The 19200-nt window shown below is 37.9% G+C and overlaps 1 protein-coding gene across 1 annotated transcript in view; it reads right to left on the reverse strand.

Moving 5' to 3' along the window:
• Positions 1–1204: 1204 nt before the first annotated feature.
• Positions 1205–19200, reverse strand: part of LOC120514396 (calcium-activated chloride channel regulator 1-like) — a 47462-nt gene continuing 29466 nt past the window's right edge. The window contains exons 11-14 of the mRNA XM_039734746.1: positions 17298–17562; positions 4729–4896; positions 2648–2875; positions 1205–1848 (exon numbers count right to left, since the gene is read on the reverse strand). Coding sequence (XP_039590680.1) covers positions 1403–1848; positions 2648–2875; positions 4729–4896; positions 17298–17562 — 1107 coding nt within the window. The 3' untranslated portion in view covers positions 1205–1402. The remainder of the gene's footprint in view (positions 1849–2647; positions 2876–4728; positions 4897–17297; positions 17563–19200) is intronic.

The raw sequence follows: 19200 nt of genomic DNA on the forward strand, positions 1-19200 counted from the left end.
TTATGACAGACCCGGGAGCACTTCCGGAGCAATGGCCTTGCGTAATGGAAGCACTTCCGGGTCATACGGAAGCCTCCCAAAACTGTTGTGACGTATTAACCAACAGCATCCTGTGGTGGCACCCAAGGACCCAATCAAGGCCTGCCTTTTGAAACTACCAGTTCTAGACAACCCTGTAGGTGTCCAGGTTGGTGCCAAACCAGATGAGCACTGTCCCTCTCTCATACTGTGCGAAGAAATGTTCAGAATCCCCGAGTCTATCCATTATTTTTTCATCCCATCTGAGAATCAATAACCATCCCTCTCACATTGCCCTCCCATTACAGTTTCCAGGCAGGGCAAGAATTCACCACTAATCCCAGTTAGGACGCCAGTCCATTCTCCATGCCACTGTATGTGTGCTGTTTGGAACTGACAGTACAGCATTGTCTGGCAGCACAAAATTCAAGCAAATCTATTCCACATCACTGCTACAATATTGGTACAGCAGTATTTGTTTTTTCTCCTTACTTGTGCATAACAAGGATATCTTTGACTCTCAACTTTAGCAGTATTTTTGAAATATAATAAAATGTAAGACCTTTCGAATTTCTTTACAAATATTTAATACTTAAAAATACAATACAACAACTTGCAGAACACATTGTTTTCATTTATTGTCTATTATGAAGCATTTAAGTTCTACTCAGGATTATGAAATGCAATACTGTATTACAAAATACTATAAGTTTTGATGGCTGTCCAGGTGCCATAACACCTTCCTTCCTCTCCAACATTTCATTTAGTTTAACTCTGACTACTGATTTTCTGCCTTAGGTGAACACCATTTTGCATTTTTTCTTATTTAAATATCTATAAATATCTAACTGAATACCTATCCATTCACTTTCCAAACAACCTCATTCCAGTTCAGGGTGTTGGGATGCCAGAACCCACTCTAGCAATACCAGATGAATAACAGGGATCACCTCTTTATGGGATGCCAGTCCATTCCAGAGCGCACAACACCCTCATACGTACCATCCATCCATTATCCAACCCACTACATCCTAACTACAGGGTCAAGGGGGTCTGCTAGAACCAATCCCAGCCAACACAGGGCACAAGGGTAATATAAGTCAACCTAATGTACACATCTTTTGGGAACTTTTTTAGAAAACCAAAGCCCTGAAGAAAAATAATGGAAACTCCTGCTTACAACAGATTTTTGGTGATAACGTTTTAATAACATTCAAATATTGTATCATTAAAAGTACATATTAGAAAGCACAGGCACCAGCATTAAAATATGGTTAAATATAAGTTGAAAAAGCCAACAGGAAAATACTACAGTCCTTTTTTCATTTTGAGTGCCAGTAGATGATCTTATTTGAATATATCATATAAAACTGTTTTTTGTTTATTATGCTTCTGTGACTATATTTAACTTTTTCCTAACTTGTTCTTCATCTAATGCCTTCGTTCTACTGTTTCTTTTGTTAATAATGAAGACAATTAGGCCAAGAACAGAACATAAAATAAATGTGACTAAAGACACAGCTAGGCCCACCGTGAGCTTCCTGTTTTGATTGCTAGCATCAGGATCCCGGCTTTTAGGACTAGGATGATAAATCACTACTCGGGCTATGTTGGACACATCTGAAGCAAAAAGATTTTCATCACGTGAAACAACAGCAAAGAATATTGCACTGTTTTTAACTTTTTCTTCCTCTTCCAGGTCAAATGAGAGCTGCTGTCTAGATCTCGCTGTCAATGGAATAATGCTGGAAGTGTTGATCTGGGTAGCATTGTGAAAATCGTCTCTCAGGTGCACTGCTTTCTTGCACTTTCGTATCTCATATTCTGCCACTGAGAAACACAGATAATACAAAATATCAGGAGTTAAATAAAGCAGGCCTTAAATTTCAGCCTCATGCATTGACTCATTATCCAGTCTCATTCAGAAGTTACCTTTCACAAAACTGGTTCCAGTTCTATAGGTAAGATTTAAACTTGGTTCTGGAGATTTTTAGGTATTTGTCTAAGGCTGGCTCCATTGTTCATTGTTGTAAATTAATCCAATGAATTCTAAGCAATGGAAGGCAATTTATTTGGTACAGAACCTCTCAGGTTTCAATGTTACAATTAAAATGCTCTGGTGATCCACTTTGTTGTTGTGGTTTAGGAGTCTATCCAGCAGCATTAGCCACAAGGCAGGAATTTTCTCTGCATGAATTTAAACTAATGCAATGTGCAGAGATAGCAGTCAGTCTAATCTGCACAGCTTTTTGATGTGGACGAAACCAAGAGTGACCCTGGTGAAACATGTGGAGAATGTGAAAAAATCCACAGAGATGGTCATTTGGACACAATATACCAGAGCTCAAAAGTATTCCTGGACACTCTAAAGGTAGACTTCTTGTTTACTGTATCTGAATTCAAAGCTTTTGTGTTTATAATACTAGGTGTCAAAATGGTCAAAATGGATCTAATGTATTATATTAAACTAACATTAATTTTAAAATACTTTTTAGTAAAGATTACTAAAGATTTCACACCAACTCCAGTCTTCCATTATGCTGTAAGGGTTTATCTGGTAAACATTTGTACATGGTGCAGCATAGAGACTGACCACAACTTTCATATATACTGTAGTGCCAAATGTTACCTGTGCCTTTATCCATGTCATCACCTGGTGCTGTCCATGCCAGATTAACAGTATTATTTATTAATTCTGCTGACAAATCGGTAATTTGGCAAGGAGGAAAAACATCTTGGTTGGCAGGAGGCACCACCTTCACCATGAATGTTCCTCCAGATTTAGTTCTGACAAAATCTTCAACAAGAAAGTCTTCATCATCAACAACTGGTTTTGGTGGGTTCAAGTGGACAGTACCTAAATATAAAATCACATAGCTGATCATTATAGAGATTACACAGAGTGACCATGACGTTTGATCACTTCTGATGAGCCACGTAGTGTATGTGTAGCCACATCATTAAAAGACAGCCTGTTAAAACCAAAATGTACAACATCACCCTGTCTTGATATTGTATCACACCTTACTAGTGATGTGCTATATGATTCTTTTTAGTGATTGAATTAAGTTCACCAAAATGATTCAAATCACTGATTTGTTAATTTCAAAAACAACAACAAGCTATATTATAGTTTAACACTGAGAATAAAATAAATTGTGAGAACACTGAAATATGACTAAATGAAATTATTTTCAATTTTAGATTCATCTCCTGCAGTTTCATGATTTTATTATCATATCCTTTGTGATGCAATCTGTCATACATATATCATCAGTGAACTGAACTGTCATTCAGTGTAGTGCAAGTCTCTTGTCTGTAGTAGATGAACTGATTCTTTCGGTGAACTAGTTCAGCAGTTTGTTTTTCGGTTCAGTAAATCAGTGAATTTTTCTGTGAACTAATTCAGTGTACTGTACTGCAAGTCTCTTATCTGCTGTCCATGAATGAATTTCTCCAGATCAGTAGTGGACATACTGGTCTATTCAATCAGTCAATGTACTGAGACAGTCATAATCACTCAGTAAGAGTGAACCGATCAATTCAGTAATTGGCTAGTTGCCATCATGACCATTTTGCTGAAACAGTTTACTGATAGATTATTTCTTGAAGACAGCAGCCATTTAAGTGAAGTTAAGATGATAGCTTCAGACTGCAATATAAAATGTAGCACACAATGTGCATACCTTGAAAAGATTTGTTCTTTAAAGTCATTGAACCACTCTGTTTGTTCAGAGACCAAGACAAGTGCAAAATGATGCAGCTGGTCAAGATGTTCTCAACAATGCAGCTATAAAAGTTGCCTAGGATCTTAGTCGACATACCAAACCTCCTCAGCCTCCTCAGAAAGTACAGCCACTGTTGAGCCCTCTTGATCAGCTGTGTGGTGTTAAGTGTCCAAATGAGGTCTTCACTTATGCAGATGCCCAGGTTTTTAGTGCTGCTCACCCTCTCTACTTCAAGCCCTCGGATGAACAATAGCCGGTGAGGTCTCCTCTCCTTCCTCATGTACACTATCATCTCCTTTGTCTTGTCTGTGTTGAGGGTGAGGTTGTTTTCCTCACACCATGATGCCAGACTGTCCACCTCCCTCCTGTAGGCCGCCTCATCCCCACCAGTGATGCATCCAATCACTGTGGTGTCATCTGCAAACTTTGGGATGATGTTATCTTTTTGGGAGGCGACACAGTCATGGGTGAACAGGGTGTAGAGGATGAGGCTGAGGACGCATCCCTGTGGGGTGCCTGTGTTTGTGATAATGGTGGATGAAATCCTATTACCAATCCTGATAGACTAGGGCCTGCCAGTCAGAAAGTCTAGGAGCCAGTCACAGAGCGTGAGTGACTGTGGGTGAGTTTATGGGGGATAACCAAGTTAAATGTGGAGCTGTAGTCAACAAACAGCATCCTGATGTAGGAGTCTTTGTTCTCCAGATGGGAGAGGGAATAATGTAGTAAGGACAGGCACTAAAATTTCACTAAAATTTAAACCTCTCACACTTTCTGGTGCCATATTTTATACAATGAATGTGGATCACAGACCTGTTTTTTAATGGTCATGATTGAGATTAAGAATGACATAATATGCATTAAACATTAAAATTATGAGTTGTAATTATTTTATCCTGGAATCGCATACAACTGAATGTTAAAGATATCATAGCATGCTGAATGTCTGTGATGATATGAATATCAATATTAATACTCTTACCATTTTCAAGATATCCTTGCACATACATGGCACCTGAGGTGTGTCCAGCTGCAGCCTTAGTTTCAGTATGACGTTCTAAGACTTGGACTTTGAAGGTGTACCTGCCAGTCCCATCATAGTCAGTCATAAAAGAAGAGTAAACGCCATCACCTTTGAACAAATCTGCACCTGAAAATAACACCAATGTGAAGCTCAAGAGACAACATGGTGAGCATGAAAATAACATAACTATCATATTGTTACTAGCTATCATACGATATCAAATGCGATGTCAAATAACAAAATAATTTTCTAAAGATTAGGATTTCTAAACAAAGCATAAGCCCAACTGAGACATCAGGGAATTACATACCATAACAGTCAAATCTGGTGTTTGAGATGGATCATTTTGGGTTTTGCTGGAACTGGGTGAGTGTTAAGTAGGGGGGTGGGGGGGGTGATTGGATCCTGGGACATAGAAAACGTCTTCATTTCTTCATGGCCATGTTCATATTTTTCTTGCATGGTGTTTCCTTAATTTTTTTCTCTTTTGTTCATTATATCTCTAAGGTTTCAATACATAAAAGCCCAGAAGTGCTTCTCCAGGGCATGATGTATTGAATACAAAAGTGTATCCTATTGACATGCAGGAATATTCCTTAATGCTTAATGCTCAACCACTAAAGCAGGGCTATTCAATTACAAATTCAGTTGGGCCAGATTTTGAAACCAGGAGGTTTAGCTGGACCAGATGTTTTCAGTGAACGGTAAGCAGCGGGTAATGACAAATTTTAAACCAACACAAATGAATGTATTGATAAGTAATGTTTATTTATTGTTTCCCTTTTAAATTTGGTCACATCTGACACAGGCACATCACAAAGTGCAAGTATCACAATAAAAAAGAACTACCAATGCTATCAAAGCTATCAGTGCCCATACCCATAACAAGTGATCACAGTAACTAACACATGAATACAATATCTACTGCACACTCAGGGAACATAGGTTCATTTTACACCACTCCATGTGTGATTAGCAGTGCCTTTTTTGTAAACAAAAAGGTGGCGGTACACATATGTTGCGTTTGGATCATATTTGAGGTACTGTGAAGGTATTTGGAGAGCAAGAGTCCTAGTGTTACATGTTTAATTCATTTGGTAAAAAAACACAACATTTTAAATTTGAAATTCACAAATTGTCAAGTATATAATAATTCTCTATATGTATATAGAGCTTTACTCACTACTCAAACTGCTTAGCAAACTCCACACAGAGAGGACCCAGGACACAAACCCACGATGTACTTATTGCAAAGCAGCAGCGCTACCATTACGTTGCCTGCATAAGTGTATTGTACTGCATCATATTGTGCTTGACAGTTTAAAAGTACAAACACAGATTTTCCAAAATTGAAGAATATTAACTGCAGGTTAGTAACAAGTTCTACATTCTACAAAAAACGTTATGTGGTCCTACAAAGCAATCAGTGCTTAATTTAACTGAGTTTTAAAGAAAATTCCAAACATTTTGTATGTTTAAATCAAATGCAGTCTGTCTAATTCGTTCCTTGCTTTGAGTACCAATGGCTGATAATCGTCTTCATAACAGCAATGAATCCACAGGTTGAAGTATGTGAGTGGAGGGCCAACCAATCATATGAAGAGAAGTGCAGAGACAGTGCTTGCCAGTAATGAGGCTGTCATTGGAGTAACAATTAGATTAATTTACGAAAACCAATGCTCGCACTAACTTGATGAAACAGGAAGACAGCTAAGACGCAGCACACAATTGTTTATAAAATCATTTAATATGTAGTTGATGCCACCAGCTCTCATGGCTTGAGGTGCCAGTACAACTTACCAGTATTCACCCTCACAAAACAAAAAAATCACTGTTTCATAGACTACTACCTTCCTTTCTAGATACACAACAATGCGCTGCATGTGGGATGAATTTTGTTTGGTTAAGCAGAGTGTTGCATTCATGGTGTACTGTAGGAATTTATTTAGGAATTTCTATGGGCTCGGGTAATGTGTTTTTCTTGGTTTTTCTCTGCATTTCTGGTGCAACTATGGGCTGGGCCACTTTGAGGTTGCTTCTGGGCAGAATGTGGCCTCCATTTGAATAGGCTGGCACTGAAGCTTCACATTGGGTACCTCCATTGTAAGAAAGTTTAATAAAGTCACACCCTTAACAAGAAGGGGTTTCCTTTTTCTGAGAGACTTTGCATTCTGTCATCTTGGTTTACCAACAACATGCTTACTTGTTTATTGTTTTAAATTGTTTGTTGCTTTGAATAAAATACAAAATACTGGAATTAACTAGTCTCTAATCTCACAGTTTCCACAGGTCCCTGAAGCCTCTTTTTCATTGTCCTTTGAGCAGATGCTAAACAGATCAACCCAGGGCAAAACTGACAAGGAACTGTGTTTGGAAGTGCTTAACATTGTCTCTAGACCAAGTGTCAATGCAGGAGAGAACACCCAAGCTGACATCCCTGCATCCAGCCAAACTTTCTTTTGACTCCAGCTCACACACCGTAGAGAACTCATCTGTGTGCTCTGCAACAGCTTTTCAGCCAACAGGCTCAGTTGGCGTGTGTAGCAAGCTCATAGCACACAGCCAAGGCCACTGAAAGATACAAAATTCCAGCTCACCTTTCAGATTATGATGTGGGATACTGTCCCCCAGAAGTAACATGCCCTACAACATGATCACCAAACAAAGTGCAAGTAGCAAACCGAGTGTATCGGCTGGAAGCGCGGTGCCACTGTAAGGACATAATTCACATGCAACAGTTATGTATTTAGTTTAGTAATGTTCAATAAAGTTCAGTAGTCTTTTGCCTGCATTGAGAAAATGTTACAAGGAGTGACGTTAGCACACCTTTGCGGAAAAGTAACCAATCAGTTAAATCAGATCATGGCAGCAACAGATCCAGTGTATGTACAGCTTTAAACTAATGTTTGGTTTTCCCCTTAGAGATTCACAATCAGCAATACTAAAGGAGGAAAAGAAACATGCTGAACTGGAAGAGATTAAGCAGCAGTTAGAGGAGGATGATAGAGCAAACGAGTTATGCAGCCAGTTTGATAACCAAGCACACAATGTGCTTCGCCAAAGGGAGAGCATAACGCAGAGGCTTTCTATTCAGCAGCATCTAGACGAGCAGAAAGAGACTTGCACAAGGCTTGTGTAATATCAACCTTTCTAAAACAGAATGAGGTTGCTTGTCAGTCTGCTGACTTTTCTCTAGGAGTAAATATGAAATCTCAAGTGGCAGCATGTTATCCACAGACCCAGAACATTGTAATACAGATGGAATAATTACCAATCCAGAATTAACACCCACTATTTCCTCTAAGTATAACAGCATAAAGCTGCAAGGTAATGGCACATCACTGATTCCCACTGTCACTACAACTGAATTTATTCTGAAAACTCCATCTACTGCACCAAAGGACATTAAGGATTTGAACTACTATACGTCCTTCAGTGACCGGAGCAGCAGCAACTGACTGGACCAACAATTGTTTTCAAACTGAATGCACTCCCTTATGGGGCATCTCACTTCCCAGATGTCAAACTAAATAGACCTGCTTCAGACAGTGAGAGACCTTATTTTCATCAGCCAGATTTGCAGCAGAACCCTGCATCTTCACTCTTTCATCATCCAGTGCAAACAGCACCAACCACAGCATCATTGTATTTTCCTGCAGCTAATATGATGGATTTATTAATTGCCTCATTACATAGCATTCCAAAGCCATGAAAGTGACTTTGCTCTTCTTATGATGGCACTTAACAGTGTTATTAACTACCACACACAAGTTACTGAACAGTATAAATATCAAGTATTGCTTGGACAACTTAAATTACTAAGTGTTAATTAGCCAAAGCATCAAGGACATTAAAGGGTAAGTATGGAAAACCTTGTCAACTTGTCCAGAGTAAAAATGAAGCCACTGAAGAGTCCTGGTATTTGTCTCATCATATTCTGCACCTAATTGTTCATTTCAGGTTGAAGGTTTGATGATAGATAATCATTCTCAGGTTTCAGGAGCATTTAGTAGCTATCTTCATTAAAGCACTGTTCCATCAAGTTTGTCTTTTGTCTGAGGACCAAGCCCTGCTCAGATTTTTTTGAGAAATACGAACAAAGACAAATCATCAGGGGCCTCATGCATAACGCCGTGCGTAGAATTTGCATTATAACATGACGTAAGCACAAAAGCCAAAATGTGCTTACGCACAGAAAAATCTAGATGCAGAAATCTGTGCGTACTCCAACTTCCATGTTTTTCCGCTCCATAAATCCCGGTCAGTGTGAAAAGTAACACTCGTACACGCGCCTTCTGTCCCACCAAAACTCCTCCCAGAATTACGCCTCTTTGAATATGCAAACCAATATAAATCGTCCTTAAGCTCAGCCTTCTGTGAAAAGCATGGGGGAAAATATAAGAATTTCAGCAAATACCAAGTGGAGGCAAAGGAAAAGCATACTATTTGTTGATTTAAACAGTGGTATAATCAACAAAAGGAAGTTGATGGAGTGACATAGCATGTCGGAGAAACTCAAAAGCTCAAGTTCACAAAGTTGCACAGTTCCAAAATAAAAAAGAAGTCACATATCAAAGTCGTCGTGAAAAGGCGAGTCGTAGACCACCGTTTGAGCTTATTAGGGTACAGACAAAAAAATAGGCACACAGTGGGAAAAAAGCATGAAATGTCAACTTTAACCTCGAAATTTCCACTTTAATCATGTAGTTTATTTTGTCATTAAAGTAGAACATTATAAGCTTCATCTTAAAATCATTCAACTTACTAGTTTCTCAAATCCCATCGTAACTAAAATAGCATGTTAAATGCTTTGTTTTGTATTTGATCTTCAATGTGCTCTATGTGTGTGAATCACTACGTGCTTCCATTCTTTCTCTTTCTCCGACTGGACATAGAATCCATTACATGCGTGATATTACAGCTCTCTGAATAATTAAAATACTGAGATGTATACGTGGTATCATTTTCATGATGACTGGAATGAAAGCATGTTATTAAGAAAATGATGGTGCAGTGATTGTTCATGTCTTACACAAGATGCTGCTGCGCCATGTGCGACCTTTGATGAAGTAATTTATTGTAGCAGTACTGTCTCTTTCAAACGTACTAACCTCCAATTCCTGTTCTTACCTTTCTTTCCCTATATACCCAATAGCCACACAATCAGCTCTGTAATAGACATAAAACCGTCTGTAAGCTTACAACCACGATTCTTCAAAACTTTTAAAGAACACTGAAATATCTTCATAGTACATGCTTGATTATTCTAATCATCTATCCTTCCAGTGTTGCGCCAGCCTCAGCAAATATACAGTGCGAGGCAGGAACAATACGTGAACTTGCTAGCACTGCGGCACTGTGTCCTCACATGTTTAATTATTGACAATACAGATTATTTAAATGAAGTTGAAGTTTCAAATGTATAATATAATCAACAATTCTGTCCATACGCACCGTTTATGCATTAGGTCCCAGGCCTGTGTATGCTCATCTGTTTGTGTCCAGGTTTTTATAGCTTGTATGTTTGCTGCCCAGTAATAAGACTGAAAGTTGGATAGAGCCATGCCACCTTCTGCCTTTGTAGGGTCGCTCTTTGGATGCATGGATGTTTTGAGTTCCAAATAAATGAGGTTATTGTTGAATCTAATTGCTTAAAAAATGATTTATTGATGTATATTGGAATGTTTTGAAATAAAAAAAGAAGCTTAGGAAGAATATTCATCTTAACAACGTTAATTCTTCCAGCTAGAGTGAGATGAAGGGTTGACCATCTATGCAAGTCTTGCTTAATTTTTTCCATACAGATGGCGAAATTTTGTTGATAAAGAGCTTTGTGTTTACTTGTGATGTCAACCCCTAGGTATTTAAACTGATCTGCAATGATAAAAAGTAGAGTGTCTAATCTAATATTACATGCTTGAGAATTCACTGGAAAGAGTACGCTTTTATTCAAATTAATTCTGAGACCAGAGATCTTTTGAAATTCTGTAAGTGCTGTTAAGACTGTGGGTCTGATATATACAGTACCATATCATCTGCATATAGAGAAATTTTCTGGTCCAATCCTTCTCTGATAATTCCATTTATCTGATCGGCATTTTGAAAGTGAACCGCCCGTGGTTAAATGGCGATTGCAAATAGCAGTTGTGACAAGGTGCATCCTTGTCTGGTACCACATTCTAGTTTAAAGTAGTCTGAACAAATGTTGTGAATACAAACTGAAGCTTCTGGATTGGTATACAGTAGCTTGATCCATGCACAAAAGTTTGGGCCAAACCCAAATTTCTCTAATGTAGTGAAAAGGTATTTCCATTCAATCATGTCAAATGCTTTTTCTGCATCCAATGATAATAATATTTCTGGGGTGTTTGACTTTGTTAGTGAGTATATTACATTAAACAGGCGTCGAAGATTGGAAGATAAGTGTCGACCCTTGATAAATCCAGTTTGATCTTGTGATATTAGTGAAGGCAGCACTTTCTCGATCCTTCTAGCTATGATTTTGAGAGTATCTTAACATCATTATTCAAAGTGAAATTGTTCTGTATGATGCACATTGTAATAAGTCCCTATTTTGTTTAGGAAAGACAGTGATTAATGCTTGGCGCAAAGTTTGAGAAAGAATGTGATTGTCTCTTCTGTAAATGTTGCTAATAGGAGGAGAGCTAGCTGAGCAGAGAATTTCTTATAAAATTCTGCAGAGTAGCCATCAGGGCCTGCTGCTTTCCCGCCTTGAAGTGACTTTATAGCATTTAGTAATTCTGAAAGTGCCAGAGGTTTATCCAGTTTTTCCACACTAAGAGTATCTATTTGTGGTATCTGTAATGTATCCAGAAATGCATTAGATTGTGTGTTGTCTTCTTTAAACTCAGTAGAATATAAGGATTTATAGTAGTCTCTAAATGTGTGCATTATATTTTTATGGTCAATGATTTTGTCTCCGTTCGTGTTGGTGATTACTGGGATTGCATTGCGAACTTCTTGCTTATGGATTTGTTGAGCTAAAAGCTTATTAGCTTTCTCTCCGTGTTCATAGTAATGATGTCTGGATTTATAAATTAGTTGTTCAGTTTCTTTCATTGTCAAGAGGTTGAGCTCTGAATGCAGAGGCTGCCTTTTCCTATGTAGAGTCTCGCTTGGAGGCCTGGCATGTTCTTCATCTATTCTAATAATTTCGTTTTTTAACTCTGATACTTACTTGGTTTCTCATTTATTCCTGTGGGAAAGATATGAAATAATCTGTCCTCTTAAGAAGGCCTTTAGAGTTTCCCAGAGTATTCCTGCAGAAACCTCTGAGGATGTATTTGTCTCTAGGAAGAAACTGATTTGTTTGGATATAAATTCTGTACAGTTCTCGTCTGCTAATAGAAGTGGTTTAAGACGCCATCTGCGAGGTGAGTGTGTGGGGCATAGTGACTTTAGCTCCAAGATCAGAGGTGCATGGTCAGAAATAACAATAGCATCGTATTTGCAAGATTTAATCGTAGGCAAGAAATTATTATCTATAAAGAAATAATCAATTCTTGAGTAGCAATGATGTACTGGTGAGTAGAAAGAATATGTTCTTGAGTTTGGGTTTAGAAACCTCCAGGGTCTGATAAGTTGTGGTCAGTTATAAACTTTGTAATTATCTTTGCAGTGTTAGATGTCATCCCCTGTGACAGGAGTCCTATCTAAGAGTGGATTTAAAACACAATTAAAGTCCCCAGCCATTATAATTTTATGAGTGTTCACATTGGGAATGGATGCAAATACATTTTGTATGAATTCCTTATCATCGATATTAGGTGCATAAACATTTATCAAAATCATTTTACAGTTAAATAAGTTGCCCATGACCATCACATATCTCCCTTCAGGATCAGATACTACATCTGATGAGACTGTTCTATGTATGAGGATTCCCACACCTCTAGTTTTCTTTGTAAAGCTAGAATGGAACATTTGGCCAGTCCAGTCCTTTTGCAGCCAGAACTGATCCTTGCTTAGTAAGTGGGTCTCCTGTAAAAATACTATTTTAGTGTTTAAACCTGTTAGGTGAGAGAATACTTTCTTTCTCTTTAATTCGTGATTCAGGCCTTTAACATTCCAGCTCACAAAGTTAACTGTCCCATCATGGAGACATTGATTCTGAATTTTTGATGTCATTTTATAGTCTTAACTGGAAGTGAGACAGCTTTAACCTTAATTTGCTATTTCCCCAAGAGTTATTGCCATGCAGCCTATTATTATGTTGGTAGTTATGATTATAAGGATTAAAAGATTAGATATAGCCTGCTTTCTTTCTCTCCCCTTATGCCCCCCCCCCCCATTTTGCCTCCCCACGTGAGGCTAGACCCCACTTCACAAAGTCTCGGTCCTCTGACATGCCTAGAGACAGAGCACGTCCAAAGCAAAACAAGCCCCCACACAGCGGCATTTTAGGATTAAAAGTAGAGATATCTATTGACAATATAATTTAAATATAATCATTAACAAACTGTAAGCATAAAATATAATCTTCAGCAATCTTAAAGTATTAAGATAATAAACCCAGGGAATGGTGTTAGAAAGTGGTCCAGGATAAGCATAGTAAGTCTTAATGCAATAATAACAAAAACAATAAACCAAAGGTATGATGTTAAACAGTCTCCTTTAGGGTAGTAAAAAAAATAATAATAAAATAAGTTAATTTCTTCCAAGCACATATGTCTATAACTGTAATTAAAACATAAACAGAAAGCGTCCGAGTAATGAAAAGGATGTATAATTATAATACCCATATAATACCCACATTATTACAAGTGGATCAGACAGCAGGTTATACTGTATATCCTTGCTATGCCATGACAGGATGCAACTCACTATTCTGTTTCAGAATAGTGTCGGGATCAGCTTTCTTAGTTTGTATTGTATATTTATTAATTCTTTGTCTTTGTCTTATATGCCTTGTCATCTGTATATTGTACCGAAGTGGTGGAGCCCTCTAACACTGTGGCTCAGGGACTGTCCTCAACCTACATAAAGGCTTGAGTGGCCTCAGTACTTCACTGATGTAATATTTAACTTTTGGCTTTGGTTCTTCATTGTAGATTTTTTGTTAAGTACTTGCATTGATCATCTGCTTTCTGGACTCTATGCTCTCAGTTTAGGATTTGATTCTTGGGTTACAGACTTTACAGACTTGACATTGTTATATTTTGGTTGCCTTTTTTGCATTATTTTGCACTTGCTTTGTTTTTTAATCTTTTACATAAATAAACTTAATAATTATTAAGGATCATTGTTTTTATATTTGGGAACCTGGGACCTCATGTATAAACGGTGCGTACGCACAGAAATGTTGCGTAAGAACTTTTCCACGTTCAAATCGCGATGTATAAAACCTACACTTGGCGTAAAGCCACGCACTTTTCCATGGTACCAAGTTATCCGCTTGGTTTTGCAGACTGGCGGCACCCAGCGTCAAAGCAGTGCTACTGTTCCTGTGTATATAAATATAATTTATAAATACACTGACACTAACCGCATATTGTTTATTAGTGTAATGCATCTGATTGTAATTAACTTGTAACAATATAATGGTCCAGGGAACAGCCATAGTATTCCAAATACCATAACTGCTTTAGTGTTGTTACTCTCACTTCTCCTTCTTTCTTCTTCTTCTTTCAGCTCCTCCCGTTAGGAGTTGCCACAGCGGATCATCTTTTTCCATATTACTCTCACAGCACCACTCAGAGTATTTATATCACTGTATCTGAGTGTGAATCACAGCAGCAGCTGATCGGAAAGAGAATTATCGGTATACAGCTTCAAGGACACACTGTCTCAGCCACTGCAAAACGTTTTAAAGCCTTTCCTGTATGGACCTCGCGGTTCAGAAACAGTTTCATCCAAAGAACTTTAGACGCACTCAATCAATTGTACCTTGTAGAACTGTTAGTACTTATAAGTACAATCACCCCACTGTAAACTTGCACTACAGTTAAAATATTGCACAACCTGCGCCACTTTATAAAGTGTGTATTTACATATGATGATGATATCATTTTTAAGATGAAATGCAGCAAAATATGTCTATTAAATTATACAGATAAAACTTTAACTTCATTTAAATAATCTATATTCTTCACTGGGAGTGTCGTTAAGGATAGAATAATTGAACATGTACTACGAAGATATTTCAATGTTCCTTAAACGTTTTGAAGAATCGGCGCTAAGCTTACAGATGGCTTAACTTCTATTACAGAGCTGATTGTGTGGAGATCGGTTACTTGGGGAAAGAAAAGCAAGGACTGCAGTGGCGGCTATGCCAATATATATTGAATATACAACAGAAAGAGAAAATAACAACACAGCTAAAAACGCAACGACAAATTTCGGCAAAAGTTAAATGCTTGTGTCATGAGCATGAGGCGGCTATGCAGTGTCTGCAACGGACGTGGCCATCCACCGTGCATAAGCTACCTTACTGACATTGGCGGGTGAAGGAGCCACCGATTCTTCTGCTGCCCAGTGCCACCACAAGCCTAGAGCCGCCCCTGAGTACTGCTGCAATAAATTATTTCATCGAAGTGAAACCCATGTTTAATAACGTGCTTTAACTCCTATCATCATAAAATTGATATCACGTATACATCTCAGTATTTTAGTTATTCAGAGAGCTGTAATATCACGAATGTAATGGATTCTGTGTCCAGTTGGAGGAAGAGAGCGGTTTAAGAAGCAAGTAGTGATTCACACACATAGAGCACATAGAAGATCAAATACAAAACAAAGCATTTAACGTGCTACTTTAATTACGATGTGATTTGAGAAACTGGTTAATTAAATGATTTTAAGATAAAGTTTATGATGTTCTACTTTAATAACAAAATAAACTACATGATTAAAGTGGAAATGTCGAGATTGAAGTTGACAGTTCGTGCTTTTTCTCTACTGTGCGCCTTTTGTTCTCTGTACCCTAATAAGCATTCATATGACACTCAGACAGTGGGCTACAACTCGCCTTTTCACGGAGACTTTGATATGTGACTTCTTTTTTATTTCCGGCACTGTGCGATTTTGTGAACGTGAGCTTTCAAGTTTCTCCAACACGCTATGTCACTCGATCAACTTCCTTTTGTTGATTATACCACGGTTTATTTGAACAAATAGTATGTTTTTCCTTTGCCTCCACTTGGTATTCGCTGAAATTCTTATATTTTCCCCCGTGCTTTTCCCATTGTCTTTTCACAGAAAGCTGAGTTTAAGGGCGATTTATATTCATTTGCATATTCAAAGAGGCGTAATTCTGGGAGGAGTTGGGGCGTTACATAAAGCGCGTGCATGAGCTTTACTTTTCACGCTGATCGGGATTTATGTAGCGGAAGAACGTGGAAGTTGGAGTACGCACAGATTCCTGCAACTGGATTTTTCTGTGCGTAAGCACATTTCGGCTTTTGTGCTTACGCCATGTTATAGTGCGAGTTCTAAGCACTGCGTTATACATGAGGCCCCAGGTGTTTTCTATTTCCCTTTCCATTTTTATTTGAGAATATAAGCTTAGTATTTTAGGTGTGTGCAGGATGCAGATACCTTCTTGAGTTTAGAGGCCAGACTTACTTTGTACTTTTTAGGTCTGCGTGACACAAGGAATGTGTGAAAGGTTTTTAGCTTAGTTTTTATTAACATTGGTTTCTTGTAATTCTTACCCAGTTAAAAAACTGGTGATGGTACTCACGTGCACCAGTTGAATTAATTAATTGCTGTTTAGTGGCACAGCAAATGAGGAGTGGTAGACAGAGGCCGATGCGGCCATATAAACTATTAAGGGCAAGTGTTGAATAGGGAAGGAAAAATGAAGTTGAAAATGAAAGAACTATTTTCAGGTTTGAGATGTACCTTTCTTGGCTGGCTGAAACACCATCAGAACTGCTGAGGAAACTTTTGCCTAGCAGGGATGGTGTTTGCAGACGAGTCCGTGAGAGCAGCATAAGTTAGGTTTGGCAGGATGGCCTCTCTGCAGGTACCGACTAAGGTAACAGAGAGAGAAGGAAATATCTGGTGCGTTGTGGTGACAGAGAAGTGGGAGCAGAGCTGGAGAGGAGTCGTTAAGGGCTTCTGGAAGGGTTTGATGCAGGGACTGTGCTCTGCTGCCCAGGACTCACTATGGACTTTGACGAGGGATTTTCTTGGTAACAGCAAGGCTTGGTTACATTGTGGTTTTGATTTTTATAGGGATTCTTAACACAATTGTTTTAGAGAATTTTTCCTTTATTTATTCTTTACAAGATTTTAGCACTGTTTGGACTTTAATTTTCTGTAAATATTTACTTACTTATTTACTACTACATCTAATGACCCCAAGTACCAGGATCCTTGAGGTTCTTATTTAGGAAATTTCTAAGTTGTACAATCATGTTGGACTTAAGACTAAGCCAGTAATTCCAGTCAGATAAATATCACAAGGTATCTAACTAACAAATGTGATACTTTATATTGCATATTATGCACTTTATAAAATTATGTTCTAGCATCTAAAGAAATGTAATTAAAATAAACTTTACCTATTCCATTATCTTGCAGAGCGAATCTTATAATTTGAGTGGGTGTTTCAACAATTGCAGTAACAATAGTATTATGGACAGGCATGAAGTCCTTGAGAACTTCTGCATAAATAACAACTATGTAAGGTGGTTCATTTGTTTGTTGCAGATAGGTTTCCACAGTAGCCAGTTCAGACTTTGCATCAGATGGTTGCGATGTTATACTAATTGTCATGGGCTGAGCTTGATGGGCCATATTCTGGACACTGTAAGACCATTTGCCAGTCTGAGGAAAAAAATAAAGGGTTTATTTCAGACAGTAAAATACAGAACATTTATGATTCACATCCGAAACACCATTTTAACATCCTTGGTGCAGAAGAGAAGTTATTGTGACTGCCACTTCACCAAAAAATGAGGTCACTTTAGCTGTGTGATAAAGGAATGTAACTGATGAGTGCTGAATTTGTTTTTTCTCCAAATCAAAATTGATGCTGGTTGTACACTTTGTATACTGACAGCTTTTCTTCTATATCAGACACTTGGCACACTCTGTGCAGAACTACATAATGCTTTATAAGTATGAACAGAACATAGCTGTTAAAGAGCAATTATTCACAATAAATAGTTGAATATCATGTAAACCTGGCAAGTCTGAGCTCAAATTTAGGAAAGCTGCTGATTGAAATAATAAAAATATACTAAATGCTATTACCTATTAGAAAAAAGCACACTTGATTACCAGATTAGGATAGAATGGGACTGCTGTAATGTGACTCATTAAGACATTCAAAGGCAATGGGAGAGATGTCACTGCTAACAATATTTTCACATTACTTTTCATGGATACTTTCCTAAAAGACAAGCTAGGTCCAAACTGAATATTATACAAAATGAGATAATAGCTTTCACCCAACTCTCAAAGACAACACAAGAGATGATTAGGGAGACGGACACTGATAATGTTTTTGCACTGAAAAATGTGTTGTGGGTCTGATGTTCAGAAGAAGTTAATCTGTTTCTGAATTGTCATTCGTAAAGTTAATTTTTTATAATGTAGACACCTAATTACAATTGATTTAAATGAAAATCATTCTTAAACATTGCCTGACCCCAACAGTGGTCCAGATGCTTGTTCAACTAGCACTGAATTAAATAATAATAATAATAATAATAATAATAATAATAATACATTTAATACATTTAGTCATCAAAACAAATCCCAATAAGGCATTGCCCTTCATTAAATAATGTGCTTTACCTCCACTTTATCACTTCTACATTCACTTTCAAGAACTTCCTTTCAATTCTTTTTTTTGACACTTTTTTGATATTATTTATATATTATATATATATATGTTTTGAAGTTGTGACACCCTGGTAAATATTAGAATAAATGTGACAAATTGAGTGAACCACAGCACAAAAACGCTCAATTACACTTTGCTCTACCCTGCAGATCAGCCCCATCCTCTTCAGCAGGCTGTCATGATAACAGTGTGTGAGGTCAACATCAGCTCTGAGAATGACAGAGACTGGAACTGTGCATCAGCAAATTTCCAGCCCCACCCCAGAAAACCAGCACCACCCCATTCTGCAGACTGCAACTACTTATATAACCAGGGTGTGCTTACTCAAGAACTCAACACCAGGTGCAAGGCAGAAATCCTCACTGAATGGGGTGCAGGTCCTTCACAGATCACACTGGTCCACAAATATCTACCAGCTCATACAGGAGTACTTTAGAGTCACTGGTGAACCTAACCTGCAATTGAAAGAGTTTGAGATGTGGGTTTGGAGTGTCCACAGGAAAACCTAAACTTCAGCCAATTTTGAGCCCAGTATCTTGCACCTCTCTCCCTAATTGTTACACCATATTGCTTAAAAAATCATGCAGTTGATCTAAATATTGAACAATTTTTAA

Source organism: Polypterus senegalus, chromosome 14 (assembly GCF_016835505.1).
Source record: "Polypterus senegalus isolate Bchr_013 chromosome 14, ASM1683550v1, whole genome shotgun sequence".
Taxonomy (NCBI): Eukaryota; Metazoa; Chordata; class Cladistia; order Polypteriformes; family Polypteridae; genus Polypterus; species Polypterus senegalus.